The sequence below is a fragment of the Mustela lutreola genome, chromosome 7, assembly GCF_030435805.1.
Source record: "Mustela lutreola isolate mMusLut2 chromosome 7, mMusLut2.pri, whole genome shotgun sequence".
NCBI lineage: Eukaryota > Metazoa > Chordata > Mammalia > Carnivora > Mustelidae > Mustela > Mustela lutreola.
The window spans coordinates 136,017,625-136,045,622 of NC_081296.1; the positions used below are offsets into that span (position 1 = coordinate 136,017,625).

The window sequence follows — 27,998 nt, forward strand, 5'->3', positions numbered from 1 at the left end:
CTGAGCCACCCAGGTGCCCCTGAAAGTTATTTATTTTTAAAGATTTTAAGTACTCTCTACACCCAGCATGGGGCTTGAACTCATAGTCCCAAGATCAAGAGTTACACACTTCACTAACTGAGCCAGCCCGATGCCCCATATTGAAGGTTATTTTTTAACTTTTAAAGGTACTACTCTTCAGGGCGCCTGGGTGGCTCAGTCTTTAAGCATCCAACTCTTGATTTTGGCTCAGGTCCTGATCTCAGGGTCGTGAGACTGAGTCCCGCTTCAGGTCTGGGCTGGGCTCAGAGGCTGCTTGAGATTCTCTGTCTCTCCTTTTCCCTCTGCCCCTCCTGTTTTGTCTCTCAAATAAATAAATAAAATCTTAAAAAAAGGGGGGGGGCACTCCTGTCATTTCATGGACCCTGACATAGCTCGGGATTGGATTTGGTCTGATGTGCTTTAACCCATGAGGTTTCAGCTAAACTCAGCAGCCATGTTAGTTCACATATTCTCCCGAAGTGGAATGATGCCTGCTGGGCATTCTGGAATGGAGAACTAATTAAGTCATGTTGAAAAGTTCGGAGGAGCCGATATAATGAGTCTTTATGAGTGTGTGTGTTCACTGGTGTGTTCAGTGAGCTCACTACTCTCCTTAATGGATACATATTTTGCTTTGGAACAAAAATCCTGTATATTTTTCTTTGTTCTCAAGTAGTTCCTGGCAGCTCCTCCTTCCGGTTTTCATCCTTCTAAAGCATTTGCCAGGACTCCCTACTTCTGTAGAGGGGAAAGCAGTAGCAGGCCACTCCTGCATCTGCCCGTCATCCCGTGGCCTCTGTCCTGGTGGCTGCAGGTCAGGTCTCCCTGGGGCCTCTGACCAGCCGGAGTCAGGGATCTGCCCATTGTTCTCCACAGGCCCCACCACTAAGGTGGAAATGAAGGACTTGACTTTTACCACCCACTCAGCCTGTAGAGAGGAGCTCCTACTGGAAAATATCCCCTAAATAGGTGACAGTTTTGAATTGAGAGATACATCTGACCCCTGAAAACAAGCACTTAGTTGCAGACGTGAGGAAGTCACAGAAGAGCTGGTTTTCAAAGCCCTTTGGAGAAGCCTCATTATTGCTAAGCCTCGGAGGCATATGGAAATCTTTGCTTCTTCATGATCTTCTAAGGCCCCCAAAGAGCAGAGACATTCCAGAAGGGAGGGGGTCGCCAGCCATGGCTGTATAGGAAAGACAGGTTTCCATCAAACAAGCACCAAGGGAGCAAGGCTAGTCACCCTGCTTGGCATGGGTGGGGGGTCAGGAGTGCAGCCCTAGAGGAGCTCAAAGGAGCTCTGCTGTCGTGCAGGGAAGATGGTTTAAAAATGCCGCATTCTCTTATTCCCTGGAGCACAGCTGAGTTCCTCTGGGAATAGAGGCGCTGTCTCCCATGCACCCAGCCACAGGTTCCTGGAGAAGGGTTCCCAGGGCGGAGGGCTGAAGCCGGCAAAGTCTCGGGTCTCCACATCCCTCAACGACAGGTCAGCTGACCATGCTGGTGTCCTGGACTCCAAGGAGGGCCCTTACGATCCATTAGGCTGTCACACAGAGTGACAGCCTCACTCGGACTCAAAACCACAAGCCCCGAAACCAGACCACTCTTTGGTCTTTCTCATAAGAGAAAAGACCTTTCTCATAAGCTGTGCTCCCTTCAGCAAGGTCAGAGCCTCTGCACATCCCAACGCCCCTGTCCCCATGCTCCTTTTTCACCCCTCAGTTCACCCTGAGCTGGCGGCTCCCCAGGCCTGTCTTGTCTTCCCCACAGGCCCGGTCCCCTGAAGCCCACGGGAGACACCCAGAGTCATTGTAGGCCGTGGAGAGCACAGACACTCTCCTCAGGTTGGGGTGAAGAAGGTGGCAAGGGCGGACCCCAGCCCTGGTCCTGGCACCAGCCTGTGGCGCTGCCAGCTGTGTGGAAAGCTCCTGAGGTTTAAAGCTCCAGCTTCAACAGACAAAAATCTCCTTTACAAAAACATCATGAGAGAAGAAGATGGATGGACCACTGTCCTCCTAAAGCCAGTGCAGCTGAGAGTCACAGAAGTTCAGTCACTCCCTCTGAGTGGCGCAGATAAGCCATGTGGGATGCCCGCAGAGACCCAGCACTTTCCAGGTGCGTCACCTCAGAGGAGCCTGGGATGAGTTTCTCTGGCTTGGACACACTTCTGTTCTTGTGGGGCAAGGTCAGGTTTGTCTTGAGTTTGAGGGTGGAGGGGTCTGGAGTAAGGCAGTTAGAAAGGGGAGCCTCAGAAACGGGGCTCCAAGGACCTCTGCTGAGCCCGGAGGAAACCCCGCATTTGTTCTCTCCTCCTTCCATCCACCCACAGCTGATTCTCAGTTTCTCTCTGACATGCACCAGAGAAGTCCTGCTGGGCTAGAGGACCAGAACTATGGGAATGTTAAGAAAAATTATAAAGGGAGTTTTGTGCCACAGATGAGGGATGGTTTCTCTAGTGTTTTGACAACAGAGGCTGTACCACCTCTTTACCTGACTTAGAATTCCTCACAATCCATTAGGCTTTTGCCACCAATTTTAGGATGGTTGTTAAGAGTCCCAGGTTAAACGAGTTAATACTCTGATAGTGTCCAGGAGGAGACCTGGGGCTGAAATATGGCAGCTCTCGGAAGGCATCTTGGATCAGACAGACAAGGAGACAGGAGACAGACTAACCACACTGAGTGGGACAGAGTTCCTCATAGCCAAGTAAATTTCCCAGGGTAAGTGAGGGACAGGAGTTCAAGAAGAGCAAGGGCCCTGTGGGCCACATTCCCAGTCACAAGGTCACACATCCCAGCTCCCAGGCGGGGAAGTCACCAGGTCACGGCAAGCTGGTGTCTTTAAAAATCTGTGGGTCCATAGTTTCTCATGGTTCTGAAGGGGCGGGAAGTGGGAGGTTGGGGGAACCAGGTGGTGGGTATTGGAGACGGCATGGATTGCATGGAGCACTGGGTGTGGTGCAAAAATAATACTGTTATGCTGAAAATAAATTTAAAAAATAAAAAAAAAAAAATCTATGGGGCCTTTAATCCCCTTCAACTGCAAATGTCCAAATCAGGTGCAAATCCTGACCCCTGGGCTGAGGAGATTAGTCTCTTGAGCCCAAGTTTCCCAGAAAAAGCCCACGTGGGAGCTTTGCCCAGTGTGGCAAGTCTGGAGTAAGCTGAGGGAAAGATGGTGGCAGGCCCAGTGGAGCCACCGAGTCTCCCTTTGTCATTGTGGTGTCTCACGTACTGCGCTGGGCTTTTTTTCTGGCTCTGCCAGAACCAATGCATGTCGGGAACAAGAGTGGCCCATTTGGGTCACTCTAAAGCCCGGAAACCAGGTTCAGGAAAGAAAGGCCACAAAGGAACCCAGGAGGATGGGAGAAACTAGGTGCCCTGAGATGCAGGCTGAGGAAAAGGGACTTGTGGCTGAGAGCGGTGGCTTCCTTCTGAACCGGACACGTCTACCTGAATTCACTGTTCAAGCCTTAGCCATGCAGGGGAAATGAAGTCCCAGGTACAGGACGTAAAAGTCATCTTGTTCCACTTCCAGAAGGGACCTCACGGTAAGCTGCTAGCTGGGTGGGGTCTGGAGCCTGCCTGGGTGGTGGCGGGTCACTCTGCCCAAGGAGGAGCTTGCCTCTGATTCCCAGGGCCCTGCAGGACGATTTATTCCAAGTGCCCACTTCCGGTACTGGTCTGGAGAATGCGGCCCCTGACGGTCTGGGACTTGGTTGATAGGCCCCGCTTCCCACTCCGTGCCCCAGTGGACCACTTACTGGTACTATTCTAGCCCCAGGAACTCAGCTGGTCACAGAATGCTTTCTTTCCTGCTGCTTCTATCTGCTCTCTTCTGGATCTGGTCTGATTCTGGCAGGCTTTTGGACTTCTTTCCCTCTCCCAGCCCAAATGCCAGGGACTTCCAGCCAGGAAGAATGTTCACCTTCTGGAATGTAGCTCAGCCTTAACTGAATAATGTGGAGGCCTGGGCTTCCGTTTAATCATCAAATTTCAGAGTGGGCATTCTCTGGAGTCCGGTACAACTGTGGGGATGGGAAGAAGCGCGCAGGCTCCCTTACGTCTCTCTGGCGCACCCGCCAAGCACCTTAGGCTACTTTCTCCCCTCACCTTCACGATTGCCCAAGACGCAGATGACTGGTGATGTTCCTGCCTCCCTCCCTCCCAGCATCCTCTCCCCGGCACTCCCTGCACTGGACAGAGGAGGGGACTGAGGTGCAAAGAGGTACAGTGGGAAGGCGGATCCAGGGCTAGAGTCCAAGTTCAAGGAGTTCAGGTCTCCTGCTTCTCCAGTTAGGGCTCTCTTGTTTCCAGGTCTGTTCAGCAACCCTGGCTTCTGCTCCTGCACCTCTCCTGCCCCCTCACCCATGGGGCACAGTTGGAGAGCTAGGCCCTCAGCTCCGGGGGTGTGTCTGGCTGCCGGCAGGGGTGAGACACCTGGAAAGCCTCCAAAGCCAGCAGTGTCTTGTTGATGCGGCTGATGGTCGGGTAGGGAGTGAGATCCACCTTGAACCTGTGGCAGAGAAACACCGTCTAACACCATTTCGACACTGGGTCTGCCAGGGCACAGGGAGACTGTCCTTTGAGCAGTGAGGGAGGCACAGGGGCAGCTGGATGAGGCCCCGGGGTCTGACGACGGGAGGACCAGGAAGTTGCCCGGCCACGTGGGAGTCTTATTCACAGGCGGCTCTGGGAATGGGCAGGTCTCATGCAGGATGGTCTAGCATCTCTATCGCTACTGTTCCTATTCCAAGCAATGGCTATTCACCGAGAACCTACTATGTGTAGGGCACAGTGCTCATAATTTACATGCACAGATAACTGCCCCACCCATGTTGGAAGCTTCTCAGGGGCACTGCATGGGTAGGAACATCACCATGTCCCAAACGGAGAGGTACTCTTCTAGATGCCTTCCAGGGAGGTACTCTCTCCTGCCTCACTGAAGGGCTGATGGGAGGAGCAGAAGAGAGCTCCCTGCCAGGCACGGACACAGCACCTCGGGGGGAGCAGGCTCTTGGGGTGGCTTCTTCTAGGGGTGTCTACTGGGCAAGCCACTGCGGCTTAGGGGCAGAGGCTAGACAGGATTGGAGGGATGGTGATGGGCGTGGTGGGGGACACTGCACTGACTTCTTCCGCTGGGCTCTTCCAAGCCACAGGAGCTGGGAAGGCCCGGCACGGGGGGCTCCTTGGCCAGTCTATGAGAGTCTCTGCGTTAGACGCTTCCTCAGTAGCTGTAGCTGGGACCTGACCGCGAGAGGAGGCGGGACATTTGGAGGGCAGGGACCAGGTGAGAGGGAGGCAGGCGGGGCTCTCTCTTACCTTTCAGCGTTTGCCACCTGAGGCACTAAGCAGAGATCAGCCATGGACACCTGCAAGAGGGTTGGGGGGTTTGCATCCAGATGCATGGCCCGGCCTCATAGCCCCTGACATTCCTGTCTGCTTCTGGTTCTTCCGCCCCATCCCCACTGCCCCAACTCTCTCCCCTTCCCCTCACAGGCCTGTCTGGGTCAGTGCCTAGAGCTGCCATGCTTCTCCCAGGCCAGGCTCCAGCTGTCCTGACGGCCAAGTCTGCGGGTGGCCAGAGAGGCTTGGATTGTCTCAGTGGATCTTCTCATGCTTGTTAAAAACCCCCATCAGGGCACTTATGGAGGGCTCCTAGCAGAGAAGAGACACCTCAGGATGAGGGAGGGGGCCCTGGAACCAGAATTTGGATCTTGGTCCCTCTCCGCATCCCCATGCCTCCTCAGGAAGCTCTCCGGCCTGCACCGACGCTGGGGGTGGGGGTGGAGAGAGACAGCTGCTGCGGGAAGGCCTGAGGAGGGCTTACCTCGTCTCCCACACAGTACTTCCCCGCTGTGCTCCGCAGGATCTGCTCCAGAGCTGTGGGGAGGACACGTGAAGAATCTTACTCTGGGCCCAGAATGGACCTTGGCCCCCCAGAGTTTTGAAATGGGCAGCTCTCTGAGGGACTGGCTGGGGCACGTGACTGAAGTAATGGGCCAACCATATCTGGACAGAGTTCATGGGGACGAGGGGACAGATAATGTTTCCCTGGGTTCCTCAAGTCCAGCTGCCATTCCCTCCCCGAGAAGGGACAAGGCCGGCCACTGGCCAAGGGAGGAGCTCTCACACGGATGTGCCGGCATGTTGCTGGCCTTCATCTCCTGGCTGGAGTGGGCAGTGAGGCAGAGCATGGACCGCCAGCTCCAAGGGGTTGTGGGTCTCAGTGGCTGAGGTTCCCAGAAGTGCCCGAGATGGAGGCCAGGTCTGGATACCACCCAGCCCTACTACCTCCTCAGCCCCGCAGCCCTCCCCTCAGCCATGCCATTGTCAAGGGCAAAGAGCCGGGGAGGCTGTGTCAGATGCCCAGGGCCCTAGGCACAAGGGTCATTTTGGAGTGGCCATAGGGCGGCTTGCAGGAAGAAGGACTCACCGTCGAAGCCAGTGTGGATGACCTTCTGGGCCCAGGCCAGCTGGTTCTCCTGTCCCACTTGCTTTAGGACAGACAGGTTCTACGCAACCAAGGATAATCGGTGACTGGCTTTAGAAGCCAGGTGGGGCCTGACCCCCAGCCAAGTCCCCTCAGGGCAGCTTGGTTCCCACCCGCCCCTGGCTCTCCACCGGTCCTCTCCTGGGCTCTATAAGCCCCTTCTCCCTATCGGGGCACTGGGAGGGAGTGAGGGATTCCAGCAGCTGCCTTCTCAGGTTGCTCGAGTGGCCCCTGTGGTCTGGCAGCTTGTGGCCCTGGCAGAGACGTGCAAGGTGGGGGCACAGGGTGCTGTCGTGGCACTGAAGTGTGAGGCCATGACCTGAAGCCCATCTCCTCGGCACACAAAGCGTCTCCCTTACACAGCTCCTTGTGAGGGGAGCGGGGTGCGGCACGGGGGCGAGGCCGGGACGAAGGAGCACAGGACTGGCTTGCAGGAGATCTGGGCTCTGGTTCCAACCTTACAGCCCTGGAGCCATTTTACTTGAACTTCGGCTTCCTCATCTGTAGAATGGGGCGTCTTTCTGCCCCAACGTCCTTTGTTAAACAAGACAAGGTAACTCGGGGATGGAGGCTCGGTGCACGGTCTGGGGTCCTGGGATCTGGGGCTTGCTCTGCCACACTTAGCTGAATGACTCTGCAAACTCTCTCTACCTTTCTGGGGCCATCTCCTGATTTGCAAAGTCAGGAGTTAACACAGGTGAATTGCTTGAATACTTGTTTATCTTTTTTACCACTGAAAATGTTAAAAAATAAAAATTTTTGAGGATCCCAATCTAGAATACAGAAGAGATGAGAGGGAGGCTCTTCTGGTTAAAGGCGGGGAATGGGCCTGTGCTGCTCAGCCTCACCCCTGCCACACGGCCCCTCCCCCTCCTTGAGCACCCCTGGATGAGTCCAGGGGGAACCTGGGACTTCTCAGAATGTAGCTGGGGGGACGCCTGAGTGGCTCAGTTGGTTAAGCAGCTGCCTTCGGCTCAGGTCATGATCCCAGCATCGTGGGATCAAGTCCCACATCGGGCTCCTTGCTCGGCAGGGAGCCTGCTTCTCCCTCTGCCTCTGCCTGCCATTCTGTCTGCCTGTGCTTATTCTCTCCCCCTCTGTCTCTCTGATAAATAAATAAAATCTTAAAAAAAAAAAAAAATCAGATTAAAAAAAAAAAAAAAAAAGAATGTAGCTGGGAACCCAGCATAGCAGCTGATTTCTGGGATCCCGTGCCCCTCTGCCATATGAGCTAGGTCTGAGCCCCTGAGAATCCCTCCGGACCTCCTGCCACCCTCACTCCCAAGCTGGGTTCCCCACTGTGGCACCTCGCGATCGGCACGCGTCTAAAGGTAAAAGTGTGTGAGGGGAGGCATGCAAGAGGCGTGCAGGGGTGCAGTCCAGAACCGCACCTGCAGGGGCTGGATGCCGCTGGCGATGGTGTCCGAAATCATGCGAACCTGGGCCCTCTTCTTCAGGTCTTTCGGCAGGAGGCGTGGAGTGGGCCGAGTTTCCTCCAGGAACTCGATGATGGCCAGCTGTTTGGAGGGGAGCAGTGAGGCATGGGGAGGGCATGTGGACCCTGGATCAAAGTGACAGGGCTAGCAAGCTCCTCCTTGACCTCAGCTAGAGCCCGTGAAGCCCAAATTCCCCAGGAAGGAGCTCTTTTTGGACCCCCATCCTGCAGAACTTGTCTCCCCATAGGCTCAAGTCTCCCTTCTCTTCCCTGAACAACCAGGCAACCCTCCTCCCTCTGACAAGAACTTATCATGCCCCTGCTATGGGCTAGGAGCTTGGCCACGCAAACCAGAGCTGGGAGGACCTCTTGTTCAGGCTCTTGCCAGGGGCCTCCAGGCCCTGCACTCACAGACTGACTTATGGTGATGCCATCGATCTTCAGGGTCGGCACCTGCTTCATGGGATTCAGTGCCTGGAATTCTTCAGAGAACTGTGGAGACAAGGACCTGATGACCCAGTTGTCCAGAGCAGAACCAGGCCAGTGGGAAGACCTGAGGCCTGCAGCCCCCCTGCACCTTCCTCCCCTGGGGAAGGTCCTGGCTCCAGAGAGATGCCTGGGGGACCCAGGCCATATCCCCCAAACCAGTGGCTGCTGAGCTCCAGGATTCACCCCAATGGCCCAGCTATGTGTGTTTCCCTGTACCTCACACTGTGGTCATTAGGGCACGTCCAGGGGTCCCAGCATGGGGCAAGGACCCACTCACCTGGGGTCAGGCATTGAGAGACCAGGCCATGGCATGGGGCCTGGAACCTGGGCCCTTTCCCATGGCTCCTTGAGCTGCACAGCCTATCCACCCCCCAACCCCCAGTCCCACCAGGGAGAACCAGCAGGTTCACCTCTTGGGGGGCAGAAATCTGCTGGGTCCCTCTCCAAGACTTCTAACTCCCACATGGTGGCCTGGGGGCAGCCTCCTCACCTGCTGTCCCTGATCCTTTATGAGGTTGACAGGTATGGTCTCATAGTCGATGCTTTTCAAGGCCAGAGCTACAAGAGACAGCAGAGTCAGGGGACAGCTTCTTGCTCCACTTCCAAGGGCTCCGTGAGGCTGCCGAGGGAGGCTTCTTTCTCCACGCTGCTAGGTGATCAAGGCCCAGCTTGGCCTCCCCCGAACTCTCAGAGCCTTACTCTCCACTCCCCAACGGGGTCCCCGTGCCCCTGGGGGACCGTTTTCTCTGTCCTCAGACTTGTTGACTACTGACTCCAAGCAGAGCTTTGGGGGCTTTGTGGTGGTCTCATGGCATCTGCTGTGACTCCCAGTGGCCAGATTTCCTCTCTGTGCCCTTCAATCCTTTTCCTTAGCAAGTCAACCGAGTGAAGACTGTGTGTGTGTGTACGCGTGCAGACATGCACTGAAACATGGGGATGATGGTCTCCGAGGAGTGAGGGGGAAGAGGCAGAGATGTGTCGCAGTGTGAAGAGAGCCTGGGAGACATGGGGCTCCTCCTCTGCGCTGGTCAGCCCCACTGTGGACAAGTGGCGGGAGCCATGGCAGCCCCGCAGAGACAGCACTCCTGTGGCTCACATCTGGCCAGCTAGGGCGGAGGCTCTGGGCACAGGGGAGATATCTTCTTGGGAGAAATGTGTCCTCTGGCCCCCCAGTGCTTTTGCCTACTGATTCCAGCAGCCACCAAGTGACGGTGGGGTGGGGGAGGGTCACGGTGGATGGCTGCCCGGTGAGGGCCAGACTCCTGGAGACAGACTGCTCGCATTCCGATTGCATCATGTTTGCTAGCTGTGCGGCACAAGGAGCTTGCTGAGCTAATGAGCCTCTTTGCCTCTGTCTCCTCATCTGCCAGGCAGCATGGTGCAGGAGTTAAAAACATGGACTCTGGAGTCAGACCACCTGTTTGAATTCCATCTCGGCCTCTTGCTACCTACACAGCCTTGGGCAAGTTATTTAAGGTCCTCGTGCCTCAGTTTCCTCACCGGTACGATGGGCACAATAATGATGCCTCCCTCCTAGGGTGCCGCTGACACCCTAGGAATCATGTACATAAAAACACTCAGCACAGTTTTCCCCCAGTATGAGCGATGCCTATGATCTTTGCCAAGGGCTGTGTTAAGCTGAGGGAGGGCAGGGTCAAGCTGGGACGACACCGGAGGGCCCCAAGTTCCGCTTCCATGAAGCCTCCGGGGTTGACACAGGCCAGTTGTTTAATGTGCCAGATGAAATGAGATAAGAACTGAGGAAGGCCAGCTGTTCCCTGCCAGTTACCAAGCACCTCTGGGTTTTGTGAACCTGCTTTAAGCGTGGTTGCTAAGTGGCTCCGGAAAGCAGTGTGGGAGAGGGAAGCAACTACCCACCCTTCCTGCTACCCCCACTCTCCTCCTGTTGGACATTCTAGGCGGAGGTGCCCTGACAGAACAGCCCTCTGTTCCCCGCCAGCTTTTCACTCAGGGCTCTCTCTACCCCCATCGCCTCCCACCAAGGTTCTTGGTGGAGGCTGGGCTCTTACCGATTCGAACTCTCCATGAGCAGGAGCTCCGGAAATAGGAGTAGAGGATGGGCTGAGGAGAGACAGAATAAGGATGCACGTTAACCCATGCTCGCGGGGTTCTTTGCCCCTAGGGCACACTGGGGTGGCAACAGCCCTCAGCCAGGGGGCTCCCAGCCAGCGGTTTCTTCCCATCCCACCAGGCCTCCTTCCGCACCTCAGGAAGACTCAGAGCTCTCTGGGTCAGAGGCCTTGGAAGTTATGGGGGGGTTCCTCAGCTCCAAACTGTCCAGTCATGCATCCCTGAAGTCCAAGGGGCCCACAAAGGGGCAGTCAGCCTGCAAGTGCCCTCCTTACCTTGCTAGACTCGGTCATGGTGTTGTGGTGACCCTTGGCCTCCCAGGGAATGGCCCCTCTCCCAGAACTTGCAGAGCAGGGGGAGGAACCCTGAAGGGGGTGGGATCCCATGAGCCAATGGGAAGCTGGGTGAGACAGGCTTCAGGGAAACTTTGACTGTGTCATAAAGGGCGACTCTTTCCAACCTGTGGGAAACTTTTTCTGTTCCCGGTGGAACCCGGTTTGGTGTCCTGGTTTGGAAGCAGCAGTTCACGTGGTGCTCTGGGCTGAGAGCTGGTGTACCTGGGGTCTGATCCCAAGGCAGGAACCCGCTCTGCATGACCTTGGGCAGGTCCCTGCCTCCTTATTCCCTCGTCTTTTCTCCCTCATCCGTAAAACAAAGGGTTGCCTTAAAATGATAGCTGAATTCCCTCCAGCAGTGACAGAAAGACCAGGAATTCTAGTTTTTTGATGCTTTGGTGACCCTCTCTTTCAACTCACCACTCACCAGCCCTCCAGGTTCTCGGCTGATCTCATAAAAATAGCTGAGGGGATATGCCCACTGACTCCAAAGCCAAGGTCACAAGAGGACAGCCCACAGGGTTCTGTGTGGTGTACGTGTACTTAAAAATGTTTCAGTTGGGGGCACCTGGATGGCTCAGCGGGTTAAAGCCTTGGCCTTCGGCTCAGGTCATGATCTCAGGGTCCTGGGATCAAGCCCCGCATTGGGCTCTCTGCTCAGCGGGGAGCCTGCTTCCTCCTCTTTCTTGCTCTACGTGCCTCTCTGCCTATTTGTGATCTGTCAAATAAATAAATAAAATCTTTTTAAAAAAAAAATGTTTCAGTTGGTTGCCAACATTAACAAATCAGGATGTTTCATATGCAAATCCTATTTGTTTTTTCTTATGAAGGCAGAGACAGTGGTCTTGGGTTCCTGAGTAACAACTGATAGGAGACAATTAACAGCCTCTTTCAGTCATGGCATGCCCTCTCTGATCTGCTCTGTGCCCTACCTGGCCCTCTTCTTTCATTTTTGTTACCTTGAGGCACTGGAGGAGGCTGAGTGCGTGATCTCTGATCTGAAGTTTAAGAGAAGTTTATTAAACTTCCCAGTGCTTCTTGAGTGATCAGCATTTCAAAGCAGGGCCCAGGATGGAGCTATCAGTAATTAGCTCTCATGCATCTTTGGGAAGACGTAGGTGTATCCATATGATTAAGGAGAGAGAACACAGCAGAACTTCTAGATCACCCCTGTCTACCATCCCTCTGACGACAGATATTTCACTCAAGTTCCCTCTGCCCTCAGCACATCAAACTGCTCTGTGACCCTGCCTTACCATCCCCGAACTACCAATTCATCTTCTAGGTGGGCAAGGGCACTGTGGGAACCTAGGCCCTCTCAGGTTGGTTTCCAGGTCTGGAAGTTCCAGCCCATACTGGAGACACTTTTGTAGGGAAAGTAAAGACGGTCCTGGTTCAGGGAGCAGGTGATAGACAGCAGATGTCTTTATAAGGGGAGAAGTTAGGAGGCCAAAATTAGAGGCACCCTACTCCAAGGTACATCCCTGTCCTTGTCTGATCAGGCTGGAAGGGCCCTTGGGGCCATCTGGCCGGGACTGCTGGTAAGGGATGGGACCACTGGAGAGCCTGAGACATTAGCTTGGAATCCCTGGAGAAATGCCTTACCGAATTACTAAATGTTCCATCTTGACCTGTACTGAGGGTGACCACAGAGTCACTGTGAATGCACTGCTCTCCAGTTTCCTGCTTATGGACCATCAGGATTTATAATGAAGAGCACCTTCTGCTCTTCCTCTTACCAGTGATAACTATATCAACTGTCCCGCGTTCCTTCTTGCACTTGGTTTAAAGCTCATTACCACTCCTGGAGGAACCTCGTTTCCAATTCAAATATGGATTCTGACCACTCTAGCAGATTTTATTTTAAAACCGTTTCTCACGCCTCGTTTTGAGAGAAAGCCTCCTAAAATCCCATTTGGGAGTGGGAGAGCTATGCATTATTAAGATGATGCTAATTCCATCTGGTGTGGCCTGCCATCTTCCTTGGTGGTTCTCAAACTTGAATAAGACTTCAAAACGCTCATGGAGGCGCTTATTAAGCATGCAGATTCTTGGGTCCCTTCCCCCAAAGATGACCCCAGGGAAAACTCCCCAGGTGATGGAGAGGACTTAAAGTGCTAGTGCCTCCCCACCACCCAACCCCAAGAGCTCTCTCCAAGTGCAAACCACCCGGGAAGGCCCTACGCGAACAGTTAGAACCCGTCGGGCCGACTGGCAAGGAACAGCACGCGGGATATAAGGAAGAGGGAGGCAAGGGACGACGCCTGGAAAGCCCGGCAGAAGGGACAGTGAGAGACAGGTGAAGCGCGAGAGTACAGCGACTCCACAGCGCCCCGCACACTCCACGAGCGTAAGCCGCCTGCAGCCCCAACCTCCCCGGACTACAAGCCCCAGCGAGCAGCGGGAAGCGGACAGCGCGCAGGCGCAGAACAGAGCCCGTGAGGCGCTCTGCATGCCGGGAGTTGTGCGTTGTGGAAGCCGTAGGAAGGGGGCGAGCGGCGCACCTTTTGACCCCCGCCCCACAGGTTTTCTCATTCTCAGTGGCGCCCCTGTCCCCGGATGTGTGGCACAGACCTTCCCCGCTTGCATCTCGCACCTCCGGCCACCCTTCTTCCAGGCCGGGAGACTTCGCGCCTGGGACTCTCCTACTCGTCCCGCACTGAGGCCCAGTGAGGCCCCGACACGTCAGAACCAGCGCTTCCGTCGTGGTAAAGCGAGGGGTTGGGCTAGAATGATCTTTTCGGTCCCGTCTGGGTCGCCCCGCCCTGCCGCCACGCCCCCCCTCCCGGAGCTGCTGGGAGTTGCAGTTCCTTGAGCCCGTTTCCTCCCCGGCCGGCCCGCCGGGCCCGGGCCATCCGTCATGCTCTGCGCCACCAGCCGCCTCCTAGCGGCCCGGACGGCGACTGCGCTCCCCGCGCAGCCCAGAGGCCGGGGCCCCGGCGCCCGCTGCCGGCGCAGGGAACTACATTTCCCAGGGCACCCCGAGGTGCCCCTGGGTGAGTTCTTGGCGGGGCGGCTCGCAAGATCGAGCGTGTCGGCCAGCCGGAGGGCGATCCTGAGGAGGGGCAGGATGCCGCCGGCGGTGGGCGGAGGCCCCGCAGGGTCCGAGCTGCGTCCCCGGCGGGGCCGCTGTGGGCCCCAGGTCACTAGGGCTGTGGGCCCGGACGTGGCTGCCCAGACTGCAGCGCGGAGCCCCAAACGGCCTGCTCGGGGCTCGCGGCGCTTCGAGGCAGCCGGCCGGTGGGCCCTGCTGGCCCTGGTGACGCTGCTGTCCTTCGCCACCCGCTTCCACCGTCTGGACGAGCCGCCGCACATCTGGTGAGTGACAGAAGGGACTCGGCGGATCCCGTGGCAACGGGATGGGAACGATGCACCCTCTGATTGGCCCGGGGGCACGGAGGGGGCGGGAATCACAGGGGGAGGGGCGGGGCTGCGCTGGAGAAACAGGTTGCGGGAGGTTGCTTTGGCCAGGTGCAGTGTATGTGAGAGGAGTCATTTCTGCTCCCGTGGGTGGCAGTGGGATTCCTTAGGATCCGAGGAGTCTCAGACTGTGTCTTTGACCTTCCAAGGAGAACTGAAAATTCTTAGTACAGAATTTCCTAAGGCCTGAGTTCCCAATCTGCAGGATTTCCAGGCATCAAGGGAGGTGAAAATCATCCTTGGGAGCAGGGGCAATTTGTGTGTCCAGAGATGGTGGGAGGGGTCTCTCCTTGTGAGGAGAGACTTGTTTTCTTAAAGATTTTATTTTGTAGGACTTAGATTTTATGAGACAAGAGTAAAAAGTCTCCAGCTAGAAGGAGGAAAAGTTTTGCGCAATCTGAAAATGGTTAATTTGTTTAGCCAACAAGTGATAACATGTTTTGTCAGTATCCCTGACTAGAAGGTTAGTGTGGGGGATGTTAAAAATGGAACTCCTTGACCAAAAAGCAAGCCAGCTAACAAACTACCTGGGCTATCCTACTTGGAAGTGAATAAATTCGTTTGTTATTGTTTCATGAATGCTGGCAGAAGACATGAGACTCCTGGGTCAGAGACAAAGGACTCATTACTCACAGGGTAGGAGGCAGCATGAATATCAACATACTGGATTAAGTTTGAATCTTCCCTCCCTCCTCCACCCCGCTGATCAGCAGTTGTTAGGGGGAAAGAAAGACAAATCATGTCCAGGTATGGTCCAGGAAGAAACTAAAATGTTCAAAATATGGGTTTATATAACCCTCCACCTCTTTTGTCCAAGAGGAGATGAACCCTTTCTGGTGATGACTGCATTAGGTGATGAAACTGCTTTACCAAGGTGTGTGAACCAGGAGGAGGTGAGGGAAGTAGAGTCAGAAATCATTTTGAGAAGATTGTTCTGTGCTCAACAATATCAAATGTGTTTGGAGGGTAAGGAGTGTGGAATGCCATCAGATACTTCTATTGACTGTTGGCTCATTATTTTGTGGCCATTGCAAAAAAAAAAAAAAAAAAAGGTATGCTATTGTCAGACTTAGATGGTTTGGAATGACATAGTTTAGTTTCAATTACTGCAGTAACATATGTGGCATTAGATGGTTGGACTGGAACAACATCATCAACACGTTAACCTGAAAAAGTGTCAGTAGCAGTGAAGTGCCAATGATAGCCCGAAGAGGGATACAAAGTCCTAATACTTTAGGACTAATAAAGTCCTAAAGTCAGTTTCCTTGGAGCAGGCAGGGCCAATGCCCCCATTGTGGCCTCCTTTATTGCAGGATGAATTGGCCAACTTTTGGCAGGAGTCACAAGTCAGCACAATGCAGTGATGGCTTCTGCTTCAGAAACTTATAGCCCTTTACTTTGTGCCCAGTCCATGATGGTAGATGTGTTTCCACATGTGGAGCATTGATGAATCCTGATTACAATGGCAGTAGTCTGTTTGGTACAGGCTTGATCTGCAGCTTGATTTCAGTCAGTCTTAACAGAATCCTGGTCCTCACTGTGGGCCTCCATATGAGTGATCCAGATTGTCCCACTGACAGGCAGCCATGACTGTTTTGCCACAATTCTTGGCTCTAAAGAGGGGTAATTTAAATTTCTCAGTATATAGTCCTCTAGGTGGCACACCAGAAGCTAGACTAATGGCAAAAGCCCAAGAGCCAATAAAAATAGAACTTGTCTGTTTCTCAGGAATATTGTGCAAGGCAAGGGTGATGAGCCCATTGTACCCATCAACTCTTACTGCATTTGGCCTTCCAGAGTTGTCACTGGGACTGGATGGTTGCTGCTGCCCAGTGGACGCTATCCGCCAACCAGGCACAAGCCTTGAGAGGAAACCTCTGTGTATCAAGTCTCCACTGAGCTAGTGGTTTTGCTTTGGGTGGTGGAATGGAAGATAGTTTCTCTCAAAGTCGGAGCTCCCGCCTCTTCTTATAAAGATGCCTCTAGGGCCAGGCCAGCTAGATCACTTCCATTTCACCATCAAGTCTTATTGAGCCTTTTGTTAGCCTTATATGCCAAGTTGGCTTACCCCAAGGTGGCAATATCAAGCCAAAGAATCCTAAGGCCTTCATCCGTTAGGCGCTGAATTTCAGTAAAAGCTTAGTAGTAGGTTGATAGCGTGCTTTTAAAAAGTGTGTGCTTGGTACCTGCGTCCGGCAGATGGTGCTGTTATCCTGAAGAATGGCCTCTCGGCTCAAACTGCCATTACGTGTTCAAGGTTGTGATTTCCCTTTCTCTTCTTGGAATCGATATTATTTCTCCTGGACCAAATGGCTGTCCATGAATGGGATAATCCTCTTTGCCAGTATACATTCCACAGTGGGAGCCACAGCAGTAGTACAAGGACCCTACCTACAAGGTCATTTTATCTTCCCTTCCCCACTAGGGGCTGGCTCAAACCTATAAGTTGAATTTGGGTGCTTTTCCCCCCTTGAACTTATGAGTCTAATAGGCCTGCATCAGTAACTACAATGGCAGCCATCCAGAGATTATGCTGTTCTCCAGTGGAGAGTGTGGAGTGCTGGATGCAGGTGGTGGGAGGGAGCTTTTTTCTTTCCTTTAGCCCCTGCATAAGCTTGGCACGCCTTTTTAGTGTACTTCTGTGTGTCAGTGTACTTCTATGGTGAGCCCCTGGGCTTAAGGGCTCTTTTCTTTCAGCCCCTGTACACACTGCTAGGGCTCTCCCTATAGTCCCTAGCACCTCTGGTAACCCCTGTGTCTAGCAGATTGTCCCTCTCCTTGCCATGGGATTGAGTGAACTAGAGATGTAGACCCCTGCCCTGAGTTTGAGTCCCTCTTTTCTCTGGAGTTCCCCAGCATCCTAGGATGCATGTGTGTGGCCTTCAGTCCCCTTTAGGGACTGGGAAACCTTGACCCCACCTTTAATCATCTTACTCCTTTTAACACAGCTGAGATTGTGGTAGAGGCGGAGAGATCATGGGACACAGAGGGAGAGAGTGGCTGTGAGCGACTAAGCAAGGCGTGTTTACTTTTGTCTTGAGCACACAGCTCACCCTAGGACTTTTCAGTGTTTTCATTTTGCCCCCAATTCTGTGTTGAATAGCAAGGTCCTTCCTGCTAGCACCATTTTTGTCAACTTTGGAGACTCCTTGATTTAGCAGCCACATCCGTATTGCCTTTTGGCGGGGGCTGCTAGGCTTGCTGCCCCATGGTCATGATTACGTCTCTTTGTTTTTCCCAGAGGAGAGTGAGCAGTAACCAAGGCAGCATTCAAACAGTTTCTTTCTCCATTCAGCCTTATTAATAGGTAGGACAGTGGGACACTCACTACCTTCCTTGCCCACCACTCAGGCGAGGGCATTGACTTTTCAGATTCCATCCCCAGCTCATTGTCCTTTCTCTTACAGAAACCTATGTCTCAGCACCCTATGCTTGTGACCATGGACTGTCAGGGTCTGGGATTTTGTTTTATCCATCTTGCAAACTCCTGAGTTAGCCTGTCATTGTTTTATGGGTGCTGGCAGATGGCAAAGTACAGAGTCGGAGACAAAGAACTTCATTTCTTAGGGCGCAGCAAGCAGGGTGCACTGCGGCACGTGGGCATCCGTTCCTCTTGCCCCTAAAGTCCCATGTGATGCCAGGGGTCCGAGTGACTGCCTGCACAAGCAGCGGGTTGTATCGGAGCTGAGGGATACTGAGTTTGGGGAATCCACTGTTTTATAATAAACTTTAAATGAGAATGCTGTCTGTCCCAGAGGGAGGTGCTGACTCTTCCCTCAAGGTTGTTTTCTGCAAACATAACCCTGAGAAATGGCCCGAGGAAGGAGTGGCCAGGACGTCCTTGGCATACCTTGCAAGGTCTGTAGCAACAAGAGAGAACCAGGGAGGATGGTCTCTCCCAACACAAACACAATAAAAGCTGAGAAGAAATATGAATGTTACTACTAGTTTTACTTGGGAAAATTTTGAAGTAAAAAATCTCATGTTTCCAAACAGACCTCAAAACTGACCACAAGTGTTGGGACAGTTTACATAATGCCCAGTTGGGATGATTTAAATGTGTGGGACTTTATAGTCTACAGAGTTCTTTCACATATGTATTTTTTTTTTTAAGATTTTATTTATTTATTTGACAGAGAGAGATCATAAGTAAGCAGAGAGGCAGGCAGAGAGAGGAGGAAGCAGGCTCCCAGCTAAGCAGAGAGCCCAATGCGGGGCTCGATCCCAAGACCCTGGGATCATGACCTGAGCCGAAGGCAGAGGCATTAACCCACTGAGCCACCCAGGCGCCCCCACATATGTCTTCTGAATTGAGTTCTAATGCTTCCCTGTGAGGGGGACATGGCAAATATTTCTGTTGTTTTCATTGTGTAGATAAGAACCGGGATCCAGAGAGGATGACTGACTTTGGCAGGTTGTGCCGTCAATAAGTGGTGGAACTGAGACTGATTTCTCTTTCTGCAAATCAGTTTGGTCACACGCTTGCAAGTTATTTCTCTCTTTGACATCACCATACCACTGTCCTCACTCCCTGCCAAGCTGAGTGTTTAGCAGATAGCAGATGCAGAAGTAGATTTACTTCTCTGCCTATCTATTGGACCCACTAAGTTAAAGGGGAAAAAAAGGAACCCTACATTTTGGGGAAAAGCATGGTTAGCTCCTTACATTGGAGGTTGGTAATAATTGCTTATGAAAGCTGACCTGGGAATGGCTGGTCACTAGAAAGTACCTGCTCTTCTGGGCTGTGGGGAGGAACTGACAGAATGGCCAGGCCATACAGGATAACTGGGCTGCTGCCCTTCAGTCTTTGTGTAGGATGCGGAAAGGTTTATATGGTTGTAAGGAAGAACAAGATTTTTGCATTGTGTTTAAAAGCTAATGTATTAGAATCACTTGTCTACTTGCAAAACAGTTTATGCAATGAGGATAGCTTATAGATAGGCTCTTAACTCAATTTTTATATACTGGTTAGTTCATTATAATAAGCTCAGTGAGTTCAGGTTCAGCAGGTTAATTATCAGAAAGTTAATGAGCAAGATTAGACTCCTGTGACAACCGTAGTTTGTAGGCCATTACTAATCAGTAGCCGGTGGTGTAGTCTGTAATAGTAATAGTAGTCTATTTCCTAGGAGCAAAAGTAGTCTCAGGGTCAGAAGGTAACAGACTTGGAAGAGAACACTTACTACAAAACTTTCTATATTATAGAGAAACTCTGGTTTTTTAAAATAAATAGAAACTCAAGCTACAGAATAAGTAGAGATTTTGCTCAAATTTATAACTGGTTGGTAAATATTTGCTGACCTTTCTCATCTGTCTAAATGAAGATTAACAATCTGTGTGATGGGGACACCTGGGTGGCTCAGTTGGTTAAGCATCTGCTTTTAGCTCAGGTCGTGATCCCAGAGTCCTGGGATGGAGTGCCACATTGGGCTCTTTGCTCAGCTGGGAGCCTGCTTCTCCCTCTGCCTGCTGCTTTCCCTGCTTGTGCTCCCTCTCCCTCTCTCTCTCTCTCTGACCAATATATAATTAAAATCTTAAAAAAATAACAAAAATAATCAGCCTGGTATCTTGCTTCCTCAAATCACTTGTGTAAAAAAAAAAATTATTTTTAAGTAAACTCTATCTCCAGTGTGGGGCTCAAACTCATGACCTCTTGGGTGGCTCAGTTGGTTAAGTATGGAACTCTTGGTTTTGACTCAGGTCATGATGCCAGGGTTGTGAAATCGAGCCACATGTGGGGTTCTACTCTCAGTGGGAGTCTGCTTGAGGATTCTCTCTCCCTCTGCCTCTCCCTCAGTCCTTCTCTCAGCTTGCATGCATACGTGTACTCTCTCAAATACACAAATAAATAAAATCTTTAAAAAAAAAGGCTCATGACCCCAGGATCAAGAGTTGCATAATCTACCAACTGAGCCAGCCAGATGCCCTAATGTGTCAATGATTTTTTAATCTAAATTTTCTCATTAATTGCTTGAAACTTATAGTCTGTGTGTGTGTGTGTGTGTGTATGTTTAAGTATTTATTTATTTGACAGAGAGAGAGAGAAACAGCCAACCAGAGAGGGAACACAAGCAGAGGGAGTGGGAGAAGGAGAAGCAGGCTTCCCGCAGAGCAGGGAGCCTGATGCAGGGCTTGATCTCAGGACCCTGGAATCATGACCTGAGCTGAAGGCAGATGCTTAATGACTGAGCTACCCAAGTGCCCCTACTCTTTGGTTTTTTGGAGGAAACAATCTCCCCACTGAGCCCAAAGCCTGACCTAGGGCTTGATCCCAGGACTCTTGAGATTGTGACCTGAGCTGAAGGCAGACACTTAACCGACTGAGCCACCCAGGTATCCCATAGTCTTTGATTTTTTTAAAAAAGATTTTATTTATTTATTCATCAGAGAGAGAGAAAGAGAGAGAGAGTACAAGCAGGCAGAGGGCAGGCCGAGGCAGAGAGAGAAGCAGGCTCCCCGCTGAGCAAGGAGCCTGCTGTGGGACTCGATCCCAGGACCCTGGAATCATGACCTGAGCCGAAGGCAGTGGCCTAACTGACTGAGCTACCCAGGCACCCCCATAGCCTTTTATTTTAACCATGCTTTATTATGGTTATTTGGATTGCATGATAATTCATTTATTTATTTTTAAGACTTCATTTATTTGAGAGAATGAGAGAGAGAAACAGAGAAAGAGAGAGAGTGTGTGGGCAGAAGTGAGGGGAGGGGCAGGCGGAGAGGAAAAGCCAATTGAAGCAGGGAGTCCTATGTGGGACTGGATCCCAGGACCCCGGGATCATGACCTGCGCAGAAGGCAGACGCTTAATGGACTGAGCCACCCAGGCACCCCAGGTTGAATGATAATTTTAAAATTCTCATTTCTCTTTCTGTTTTTCCCTTAGTTGGGATGAGACTCACTTTGGAAAAATGGGAAGCTATTATATCAACCGCACCTTTTTCTTTGATGTGCACCCACCCCTGGGAAAGGTGAGCAATGTGATGACTGACAGCTCTCTTCGAAGGGTTGGAGTGAAATCTCAATTTTGGATTTGAATCTTGGGCTTGTGGAAAGAAATCCCTGACATTCCAGGCCAGCTGCTTCTGTGGAAAGTCTTTGATGTTTTGAGGAGTTCTCTGGGCCCAGAAATGGAGAGGGAGTCCATCAGCCAATGGATTGATATACAAAATATGGCATATCTATATGATGGAATATTATTCAGCCATAAAAGGGGAATGAAATGTTGATACATGCTACAACGTGGCTGAGTCTTATAAACATAATGCTAAGTGAAAGGTGTTAGACATAAAAGGCCACAATAGTATATGATTCTATTTATATGAAATGTCTAGAATAGGCAAATCCATAGAAGCAGAGACTAGATTAGTAGTGTGGCCACGTTCTGGCGGGGGAGGAGGGTTAACGACTGATTGCAAATGGTTAGGGAATTTCTTCTGGGGTGATGAAATGTTCTGGAATTAGGTAGAGGTCATGGTGGCACAACCTTGGGAATATACTAGAAACCACTGAGCTGTACACTTTAAAATGGTGAGTCTTATGGTATATGAATTTCACCTCAGTTCAGAGAAGTAAACAAAGGAGAGAAGGAGTCCGTTGCAGAAAGCAGAGATTGCCGAGAGGAGCTCATTGTCGACAGGGGAGTAAAACTCCCTTTCCTCCCCCACTCCCAGCAGGTACATTGTTTGACCTGTGCCTCTCACATGTTTTACAATTAGAAATCCCACAGTGAGAATTCATTTTACTCCTCTAAAAACAATGACCTCTGAGAAGGCTATGGATCAGCCCTTTCTTCCTAACTGGTGGCTGAGATCTTTAGCACCAAGAGGCAATAATTGGTCCTTTACAAAGTGGGGGCATGATCCTGGAGCAGGGAGCACTTGGGGATAAAGGCAGAGGTCATGGGAGGCAGGGGTGGTGATATGGGACAGGTGGGCTTAGGGGTACGAGAGCACTGGGTAGAGACCAGAGGGGGTGGAGAAGGAGGTGGCATAGTGACCTATTTCAATATTCGCTCTGAGCCCAGAGCTGGAGTGGAAAATATTATGCCTCTTCCTTTCTCCTTTAGAGATAAGAGAATAGCAATAAAAATCAGAGCAATTGAAAACTTTGTTCTAGTCACTTTTGGTGATTATCTTCTCTCTCAGAATAACCTATGAAGTAGGTACTGTTGTATCCCCATTTTGCCAATGGGGAAACTGGGGCAGAAAGAGGAAAAGAAGTTTGCCATAGGGAAGAAAGCTGGTTAAGTGACAGAGTCAAGTTTCAGGCTGGTTTAACGTCTACTCTCTTAACTGTTAAGCACACTGCTTCATGATACTTGCCTTGTCCCACCACTTAGATGGTATCTGTTAGCTACTGTAGGAATAAGCAATAGAATGTGTTGAGTGTTTGCACTGGGCTAGCAGGGGAACCAGCCCCCCTGGTGGAGGAGATTTCTTTTTTTCCCCCTAGGGAACCCAGCCCAGTCTTTCAGGTGCTGACTTCCTGTCTGTGTTTGGAGTCCCCTAGTGCTCAGCACGGTGAAGACATGCCCGTGGAACACTGGCTGATTTGTTTTTACTTAAGCCTCCCATGGCTCACCTCTGGTCCTTGTGGGTAGGGGGAAATGTGAAGCTTCTTTATAAGGCTGCCCCTGGGGATTTTGGTCCGTCTGCCCCCCTAATTTATCTCCTGATGTCCTGTGCTCTACCTGGTTGAAAGAGAGTGAACATAGTAGCTTTCATAGGTTCTAAGGCCAAGCCAGTCAGAGAATCAGAAAGCCCCTTGAAGCTGTGAATGGGAGGTTTTCTCCTGCAGTACTGAGCCTGCTAGCTGTCCCTCCATGCCGGCCCCAGCCCTGGAGGAAATAGAAATGTCTGCATAGAGTGAAACATTTGATTAACACAGAAGGAAGTAAAAGGTCAAGATCTACCTCTCCCCACATTTCTATTAGTTTCTTATATAAGTTTTCTTAGAAATTCTTTATGCAGGTTGCCTAGGTGGCTCAGTTGGTTAAGCATTTGCCTTTGGTTGTGATCCCAGGGTCCTGGGATCGAGTCCCACATTGAGCTCTTTGCTCAGCGCAGAGCCTGCTTCTTCCTCTGCCCCTCCCCCCACTTGTGCACACTCTCTCCCTGACAAATAAATAAATAAAATCTTTAAAAAAAAGAAATTCTTTTTACTGATACATGAGTATATTTATAGATGTGCACATGAACAACTTATATATACAAATAGGACCAAACTAAAGTTGTTCAGCAAGTTGTATTTTAAACAGGATATATCCCAACTTCTTTCACATTAGCACATAAAAATTCACTCCATTTTTAAAAAATCTATTTTATTGTATTTTTTACTTTTTAAGTTTGCGTATAGTTGACACACGATGTTACATTAATTTTGGGTATACAACGTGGTGATTTGACAAGTTTCTGTGTTATGCTGTGCTCGCCGCCAGTGTAGCCGCCATCTGTCCTGTTACATCGCTCCTACGATATCACTGACTGTAGTCCTTCTGCTGTGCTTTTTATTTCCATGACTTACTCATTCCGTAAGTGGAAGCCTGTATCTCCTACTCCTGTTCACCCACGTTGCCCATCCCACACTCCTTTCCCTCTAGCAACGACAGTTTGTACTCAGTATTTATAGTTCTGAATCTGTTTTTGTTTATTTATTCATTTCTTAAAGATTCCATTTATGAGTGGAATCATATAGTGTTTGTCTTTTTTAGTCTGGCTTAGCAGAATACCCTCTAGGTCCATCCATGCTTTTTCAAATGGCATGATCTCATCCTTTTTTATAACTGTGGTACTCTATTCATTTTAATGGCCATGTATTATTCCATTATACAGATGTGCCATAAATTATTTTGCCCATCTTTAATTGGCGGACATTTATGTTAATTCCAGTTTTCAGCCATTACAAACATTTTGCAATGAACATCCTTGTACATACATCTTTTCATAGTTGTGCAGGTGTATATAAAAGGTTCTTAGCAGCCAAACTAAAAAGAATCAGAGGATACACACGTTTAAATTTGTGTTAGATATTGCTAAGTTTTTCTGCAAAAATATTGTGGTGATATATATTCCCCCCAATAGTGTGTGAGGGTTCTTGCTTCTCCCACCCCATTGCCAACACTGGTATGATAATACTTTCAGGACTTGGCCAATTTGAGAATAAAATATGGTGTGTCACTGTTTTCTTTCGCATGTCTTTATGAGTTGCATTGAATATTTTCTTCATATGTTTATTAGCCATTATTGTTTTGTTTCCTATAGAATTTGCTTTTCTCATTGATTTGAATGAGTTAGTTAGGAAATTAGCTCAGGGCTACTTTTAACCTTGAGGGCACTGAATTTCAGCTGCCTCGTAAGGGCTCGGCGTAGTGCCCAGCAGAGTGCCAGGTGTTTGACCTATTGCATTGTCTCTGATCCTCACAACCCTACCCTCCCACTGCAAGGGAGATTTTACTACTTGTAGCTCAGACATAGTAGGTATTGTCCGCAATCAGAGAGCTGAGATGCAAACCATCCGTGCATTTCTTCACTATACCAGACCTGCCAAGCAGTCTGGGAATTTATCCCAGCACCAGATGGATTTGTGAATTTGTCTTCTGAGGTCCCAGGTGGGAAGGGGCATGCATTTGATTGTTTCCTGTCAGTTTTTGTTTATCTAGGTATTTGGATGGCTCTGTCTTTTCAATACCTCCTCTTAATATTAAATAGTTACATTAATTTCTGAGCCCCAGGATTCCTCCCCCCGCCCCCACAACAGGGCTTTATAATCATTTACTGTTGAATTTTGGCCTCTATTTCTTGACATGAAAATATAGAGAATAACCTTCGTTAGAGCTACTTATTGTAAAAAGGGAGCTGGTTCGTGGTCCAGACCCAAGCCGTGTTGCAGGGAGGGGCTTTCTTAATACAGCCAGAATATTCTGTGTCTCTGTGTAGCTTAACTGGAGCACAGGTATCTGGGCTGGGCAGCCTGGTGTTAAAATTGCTTGGTATTTGATGACAGTTTTCATGGCTTCGCAGCTTCTGATTGCTTGTGTGGAAAAGAGACTTTTATGCTGTTGGAAGTTGGAAAGTTAGAAAAGAAGAAGCTGATCTTCTTGAACATTTTGAAGGATTCACAAATCTCCGTTTTAGTGTAATAACTGCTTTGTTCTGGTTTGGAATGTGCCAGGGTTGCGCTTCTTTGAAATATTGGAAGTAGGAGAAGCTGGTCTCTGACATTTTGGTATTTTTTCCGTTGGGACTTTTCTCCTCTGGGGAACTATGTCTGTCTTAGCATCCTTTTAACCTCCTTTCTTCCCTTCTGCCTATTGCTGGTGTGGAACTCCTTGGCCACTTTTCTCCGTCCTCATTCTAACTTGGAATTTCATCTTCCTTTCAGAGGGTCTGTCTCCTAGGAATCAGCCCTGCCTATGGCCTCCCCCATGGGCTGTCATGTTTTATTTCACAGCAAATGAAAGAAAGCTGAATGAGAAAGCCCTTCCTGGCACTGCCCTTCAAATTGTGGGGGTTTTCTTCCTAAGCGTTCAATCTGCACTATTCCCAATCTGCACTTAACACAAGAGAGGATTTGTTTTAAGCAAAGGGCTCTTTAGACAAAAGGTTCTTTGCTCTGCAACAGCTGCAGGAGAAAATGTCACATTGGCAACTCCCATGGACAGTTGTCATGGGAATCCAAACTCTGGGGGCAGCTGGAGGGAAGTTCGGGGACAGAGGAATCTTAAAAGTCTCTCCTCATCTTTTTGTTTGTTCTTCTTCTCTCCTCAGATGCTGATAGGTCTTGCTGGCTACCTGAGTGGATATGATGGGACTTTTTTGTTCCAGAAGCCTGGGGACAAGTATGAGCATCACAACTACATGGGAATGAGAGGAGTAAGGCTTCCTGACTTGCTCTAGACTGAACCCTGGGGCCACACCCAGTCAGAACTTACAGTTGGAGCCGTGGAATGGTGGCAGGTGTAGACAAAGGGACTTTGGGTGGCAGTGGGAGGGTCGAAGATTAGACCCCCATCCTGTAGTAGAGATTTTGGTATAGAGATTCAGAACTGTGGTGGATAAGAATGTTAAGGGAGGCCACAGATAATACAGAGATTTCATGGGTAGGAGCAAGCACACAGTCACCTATTGCCCAGCCCCTGTGAGGCTTCAGACTTTGGGTTGGAGAACAACCTAGGACCCAGGCAGCCAGGAGGCTCCTGCAGCCCTGACATTGGCCTCAGCACGTTGGCAAGCTGCACGTCATTCCCCTCTGTGGCCACAACTGCTGGAGAGTTGCCTGTCTCTGAGGGCTCTTCTTAAGATCTCAGCATCCCATACTCCCGACACCAGGTCACTGCTTCTTTCCTCATGAAGGCTTCAGGCACCCAAAAGGGGTTTTCCAGTCTTTAGAAGAGGCTACATGTTTTTCCCGAGTCATAGCACCCATCTTGAGGAGCATCACCGGGCCTAAGTACCCAACTCTGTGGGGACCCCTTATCTGCAGCTAAATGAAACCTACAAAACCTGACTTCAGATGTGGAGCTCTCAGAACAGGTTGCATTTATTTACAGGCTTTGTTCCTTAAGGAGCTCAAAGCACTTTAGATAAACACTGTGTGCTTATTTGAGCTAATCACTGGGTGATTTGCATGGTCATATTATACTGTATTAAATAAGGATTGCCCTAGCCCTCGATTCATATTCTTAAGTGGTTCTGCGTCTTCTTAATGACTTTTGAACATCACATAGCATATGTAGTTGGATAGAGGCCTGACTCACTGTGGACTTGCTGTGGAAATTGAGAAGGCCAGATATGACAGCCTCGTTTCCTTTCACACTAGGACATGCTTTCAGTTGACAAAAAGTGACAACCCAAATGTGAGAATTTCCATTTCCCCGGGCTTGTCTATTTACTCTTGATGGACAGGGTAGGAAGGTGGAGAGAGAGCTGGTGGTTCCAAACAAAACAAAAAAACAATTCTCCAGATACTGAAGTGTCAGATAATTTTTTTTCCAGAATCAAAATGCAACCTGTAGATTAAAGAGTCATTTTCTGGTGTGATTGAAGAAAAGAGCCAAGGGAGAAATAACAGAAATCATAATAGAATTCTCTAGAATATTACAACAATGTAGAGAGGTCTTTCTCTGCTTGTACTGACAGTTATGTAGTGGAAGCTCATGTTTATTGAGTACTTTGTGTCTGCTGATAAAACTAGTTCATTTAATCTCCAGGTAAAAGTCTCTGAGGCAGGAACTCTAATTTTTCATATGACACAGATGGGGAGGCTGAGGTTCAGAGATGTACACTTTTAGTCCCAGCTAGCAGTGGATGGGCCAGTCTCACCTCAGAGTCCCCTGTTAAACTGTGTGCCATCCTGTGCACACCTCCTCGGCTGAACTTTGCTGATTTCATGTCAGTGTTCGATGGTGCTCAATGGGCACACACATGTTGCTTGATTTGACAATTCACTGTCACACCACCCCTTTTTTGCTTATAGATATTCCAGGTGATTTCACATCACCAAGTCATGTCTGCCCCAAGATCCTCCATTTTAAACAGTCATTTGTACCAAGTCAGGTAGATCTTTGATGCTTATCTGCCTGTTTGACTGCTTCTCTTTTCCTTCCATAGTTCTGTGCTTTCCTCGGTTCCTTGCTGGTCCCCTTTGCCTACCTCACTGTATTGGAACTGTCCAGGTCCCTCCCGGCAGCACTGCTCTCCGCTGCCCTCCTCACCTTTGG

The 27,998-nt window shown here is 50.3% G+C and overlaps 2 protein-coding genes across 4 annotated transcripts in view; one reads left to right on the forward strand and one right to left on the reverse strand.

Moving 5' to 3' along the window:
- Positions 1-3,983: 3,983 nt before the first annotated feature.
- Positions 3,984-13,571, reverse strand: GSTZ1 (glutathione S-transferase zeta 1). Of its 3 annotated transcripts, none has more exons than XM_059182708.1 (9): positions 13,438-13,571; positions 10,468-10,519; positions 8,928-8,995; positions 8,360-8,440; positions 7,905-8,030; positions 6,457-6,535; positions 5,851-5,903; positions 5,343-5,392; positions 3,984-4,536 (listed from the first exon to the last, which is right to left on the reverse strand). In XM_059182708.1, exons 1-9 carry the CDS (start codon positions 13,450-13,452, stop codon positions 4,410-4,412), a joined length of 651 nt encoding a protein of 216 aa, XP_059038691.1. In that variant the 5' UTR covers positions 13,453-13,571; the 3' UTR covers positions 3,984-4,409. The 3 variants fall into 3 exon arrangements, with proteins under 3 accessions (XP_059038691.1, XP_059038689.1, XP_059038692.1); XM_059182706.1 differs by lacking the exon at positions 13,438-13,571 and adding an exon at positions 10,804-10,913; XM_059182709.1 differs by lacking the exon at positions 13,438-13,571 and adding an exon at positions 10,664-10,786.
- A 152-nt stretch (positions 13,572-13,723) lies between these two features.
- The window catches only part of POMT2 (protein O-mannosyltransferase 2), a 43,000-nt gene continuing 28,725 nt past the window's right edge, over positions 13,724-27,998 (forward strand). The window contains exons 1-4 of the mRNA XM_059182700.1: positions 13,724-14,181; positions 21,165-21,249; positions 26,047-26,151; positions 27,889-27,997. Coding sequence (XP_059038683.1) covers positions 13,724-14,181; positions 21,165-21,249; positions 26,047-26,151; positions 27,889-27,997 — 757 coding nt within the window. The remainder of the gene's footprint in view (positions 14,182-21,164; positions 21,250-26,046; positions 26,152-27,888; position 27,998) is intronic.

Bases quoted from the DNA above. Each gene is read 5' to 3' on its own strand.
- GSTZ1 (XM_059182706.1), bottom strand. The intron at 8,441-8,927 runs GTGAGGAGGCTG...TTGTCTCCACAG, and splicing joins TAAAGGATCAGGGACAGCAG to TTCTCTGAAGAATTCCAGGC. The intron at 8,031-8,359 runs GTGAGTGCAGGG...CCCTCCAAACAG, and splicing joins GCATCACCATAAGTCAGTCT to CTGGCCATCATCGAGTTCCT.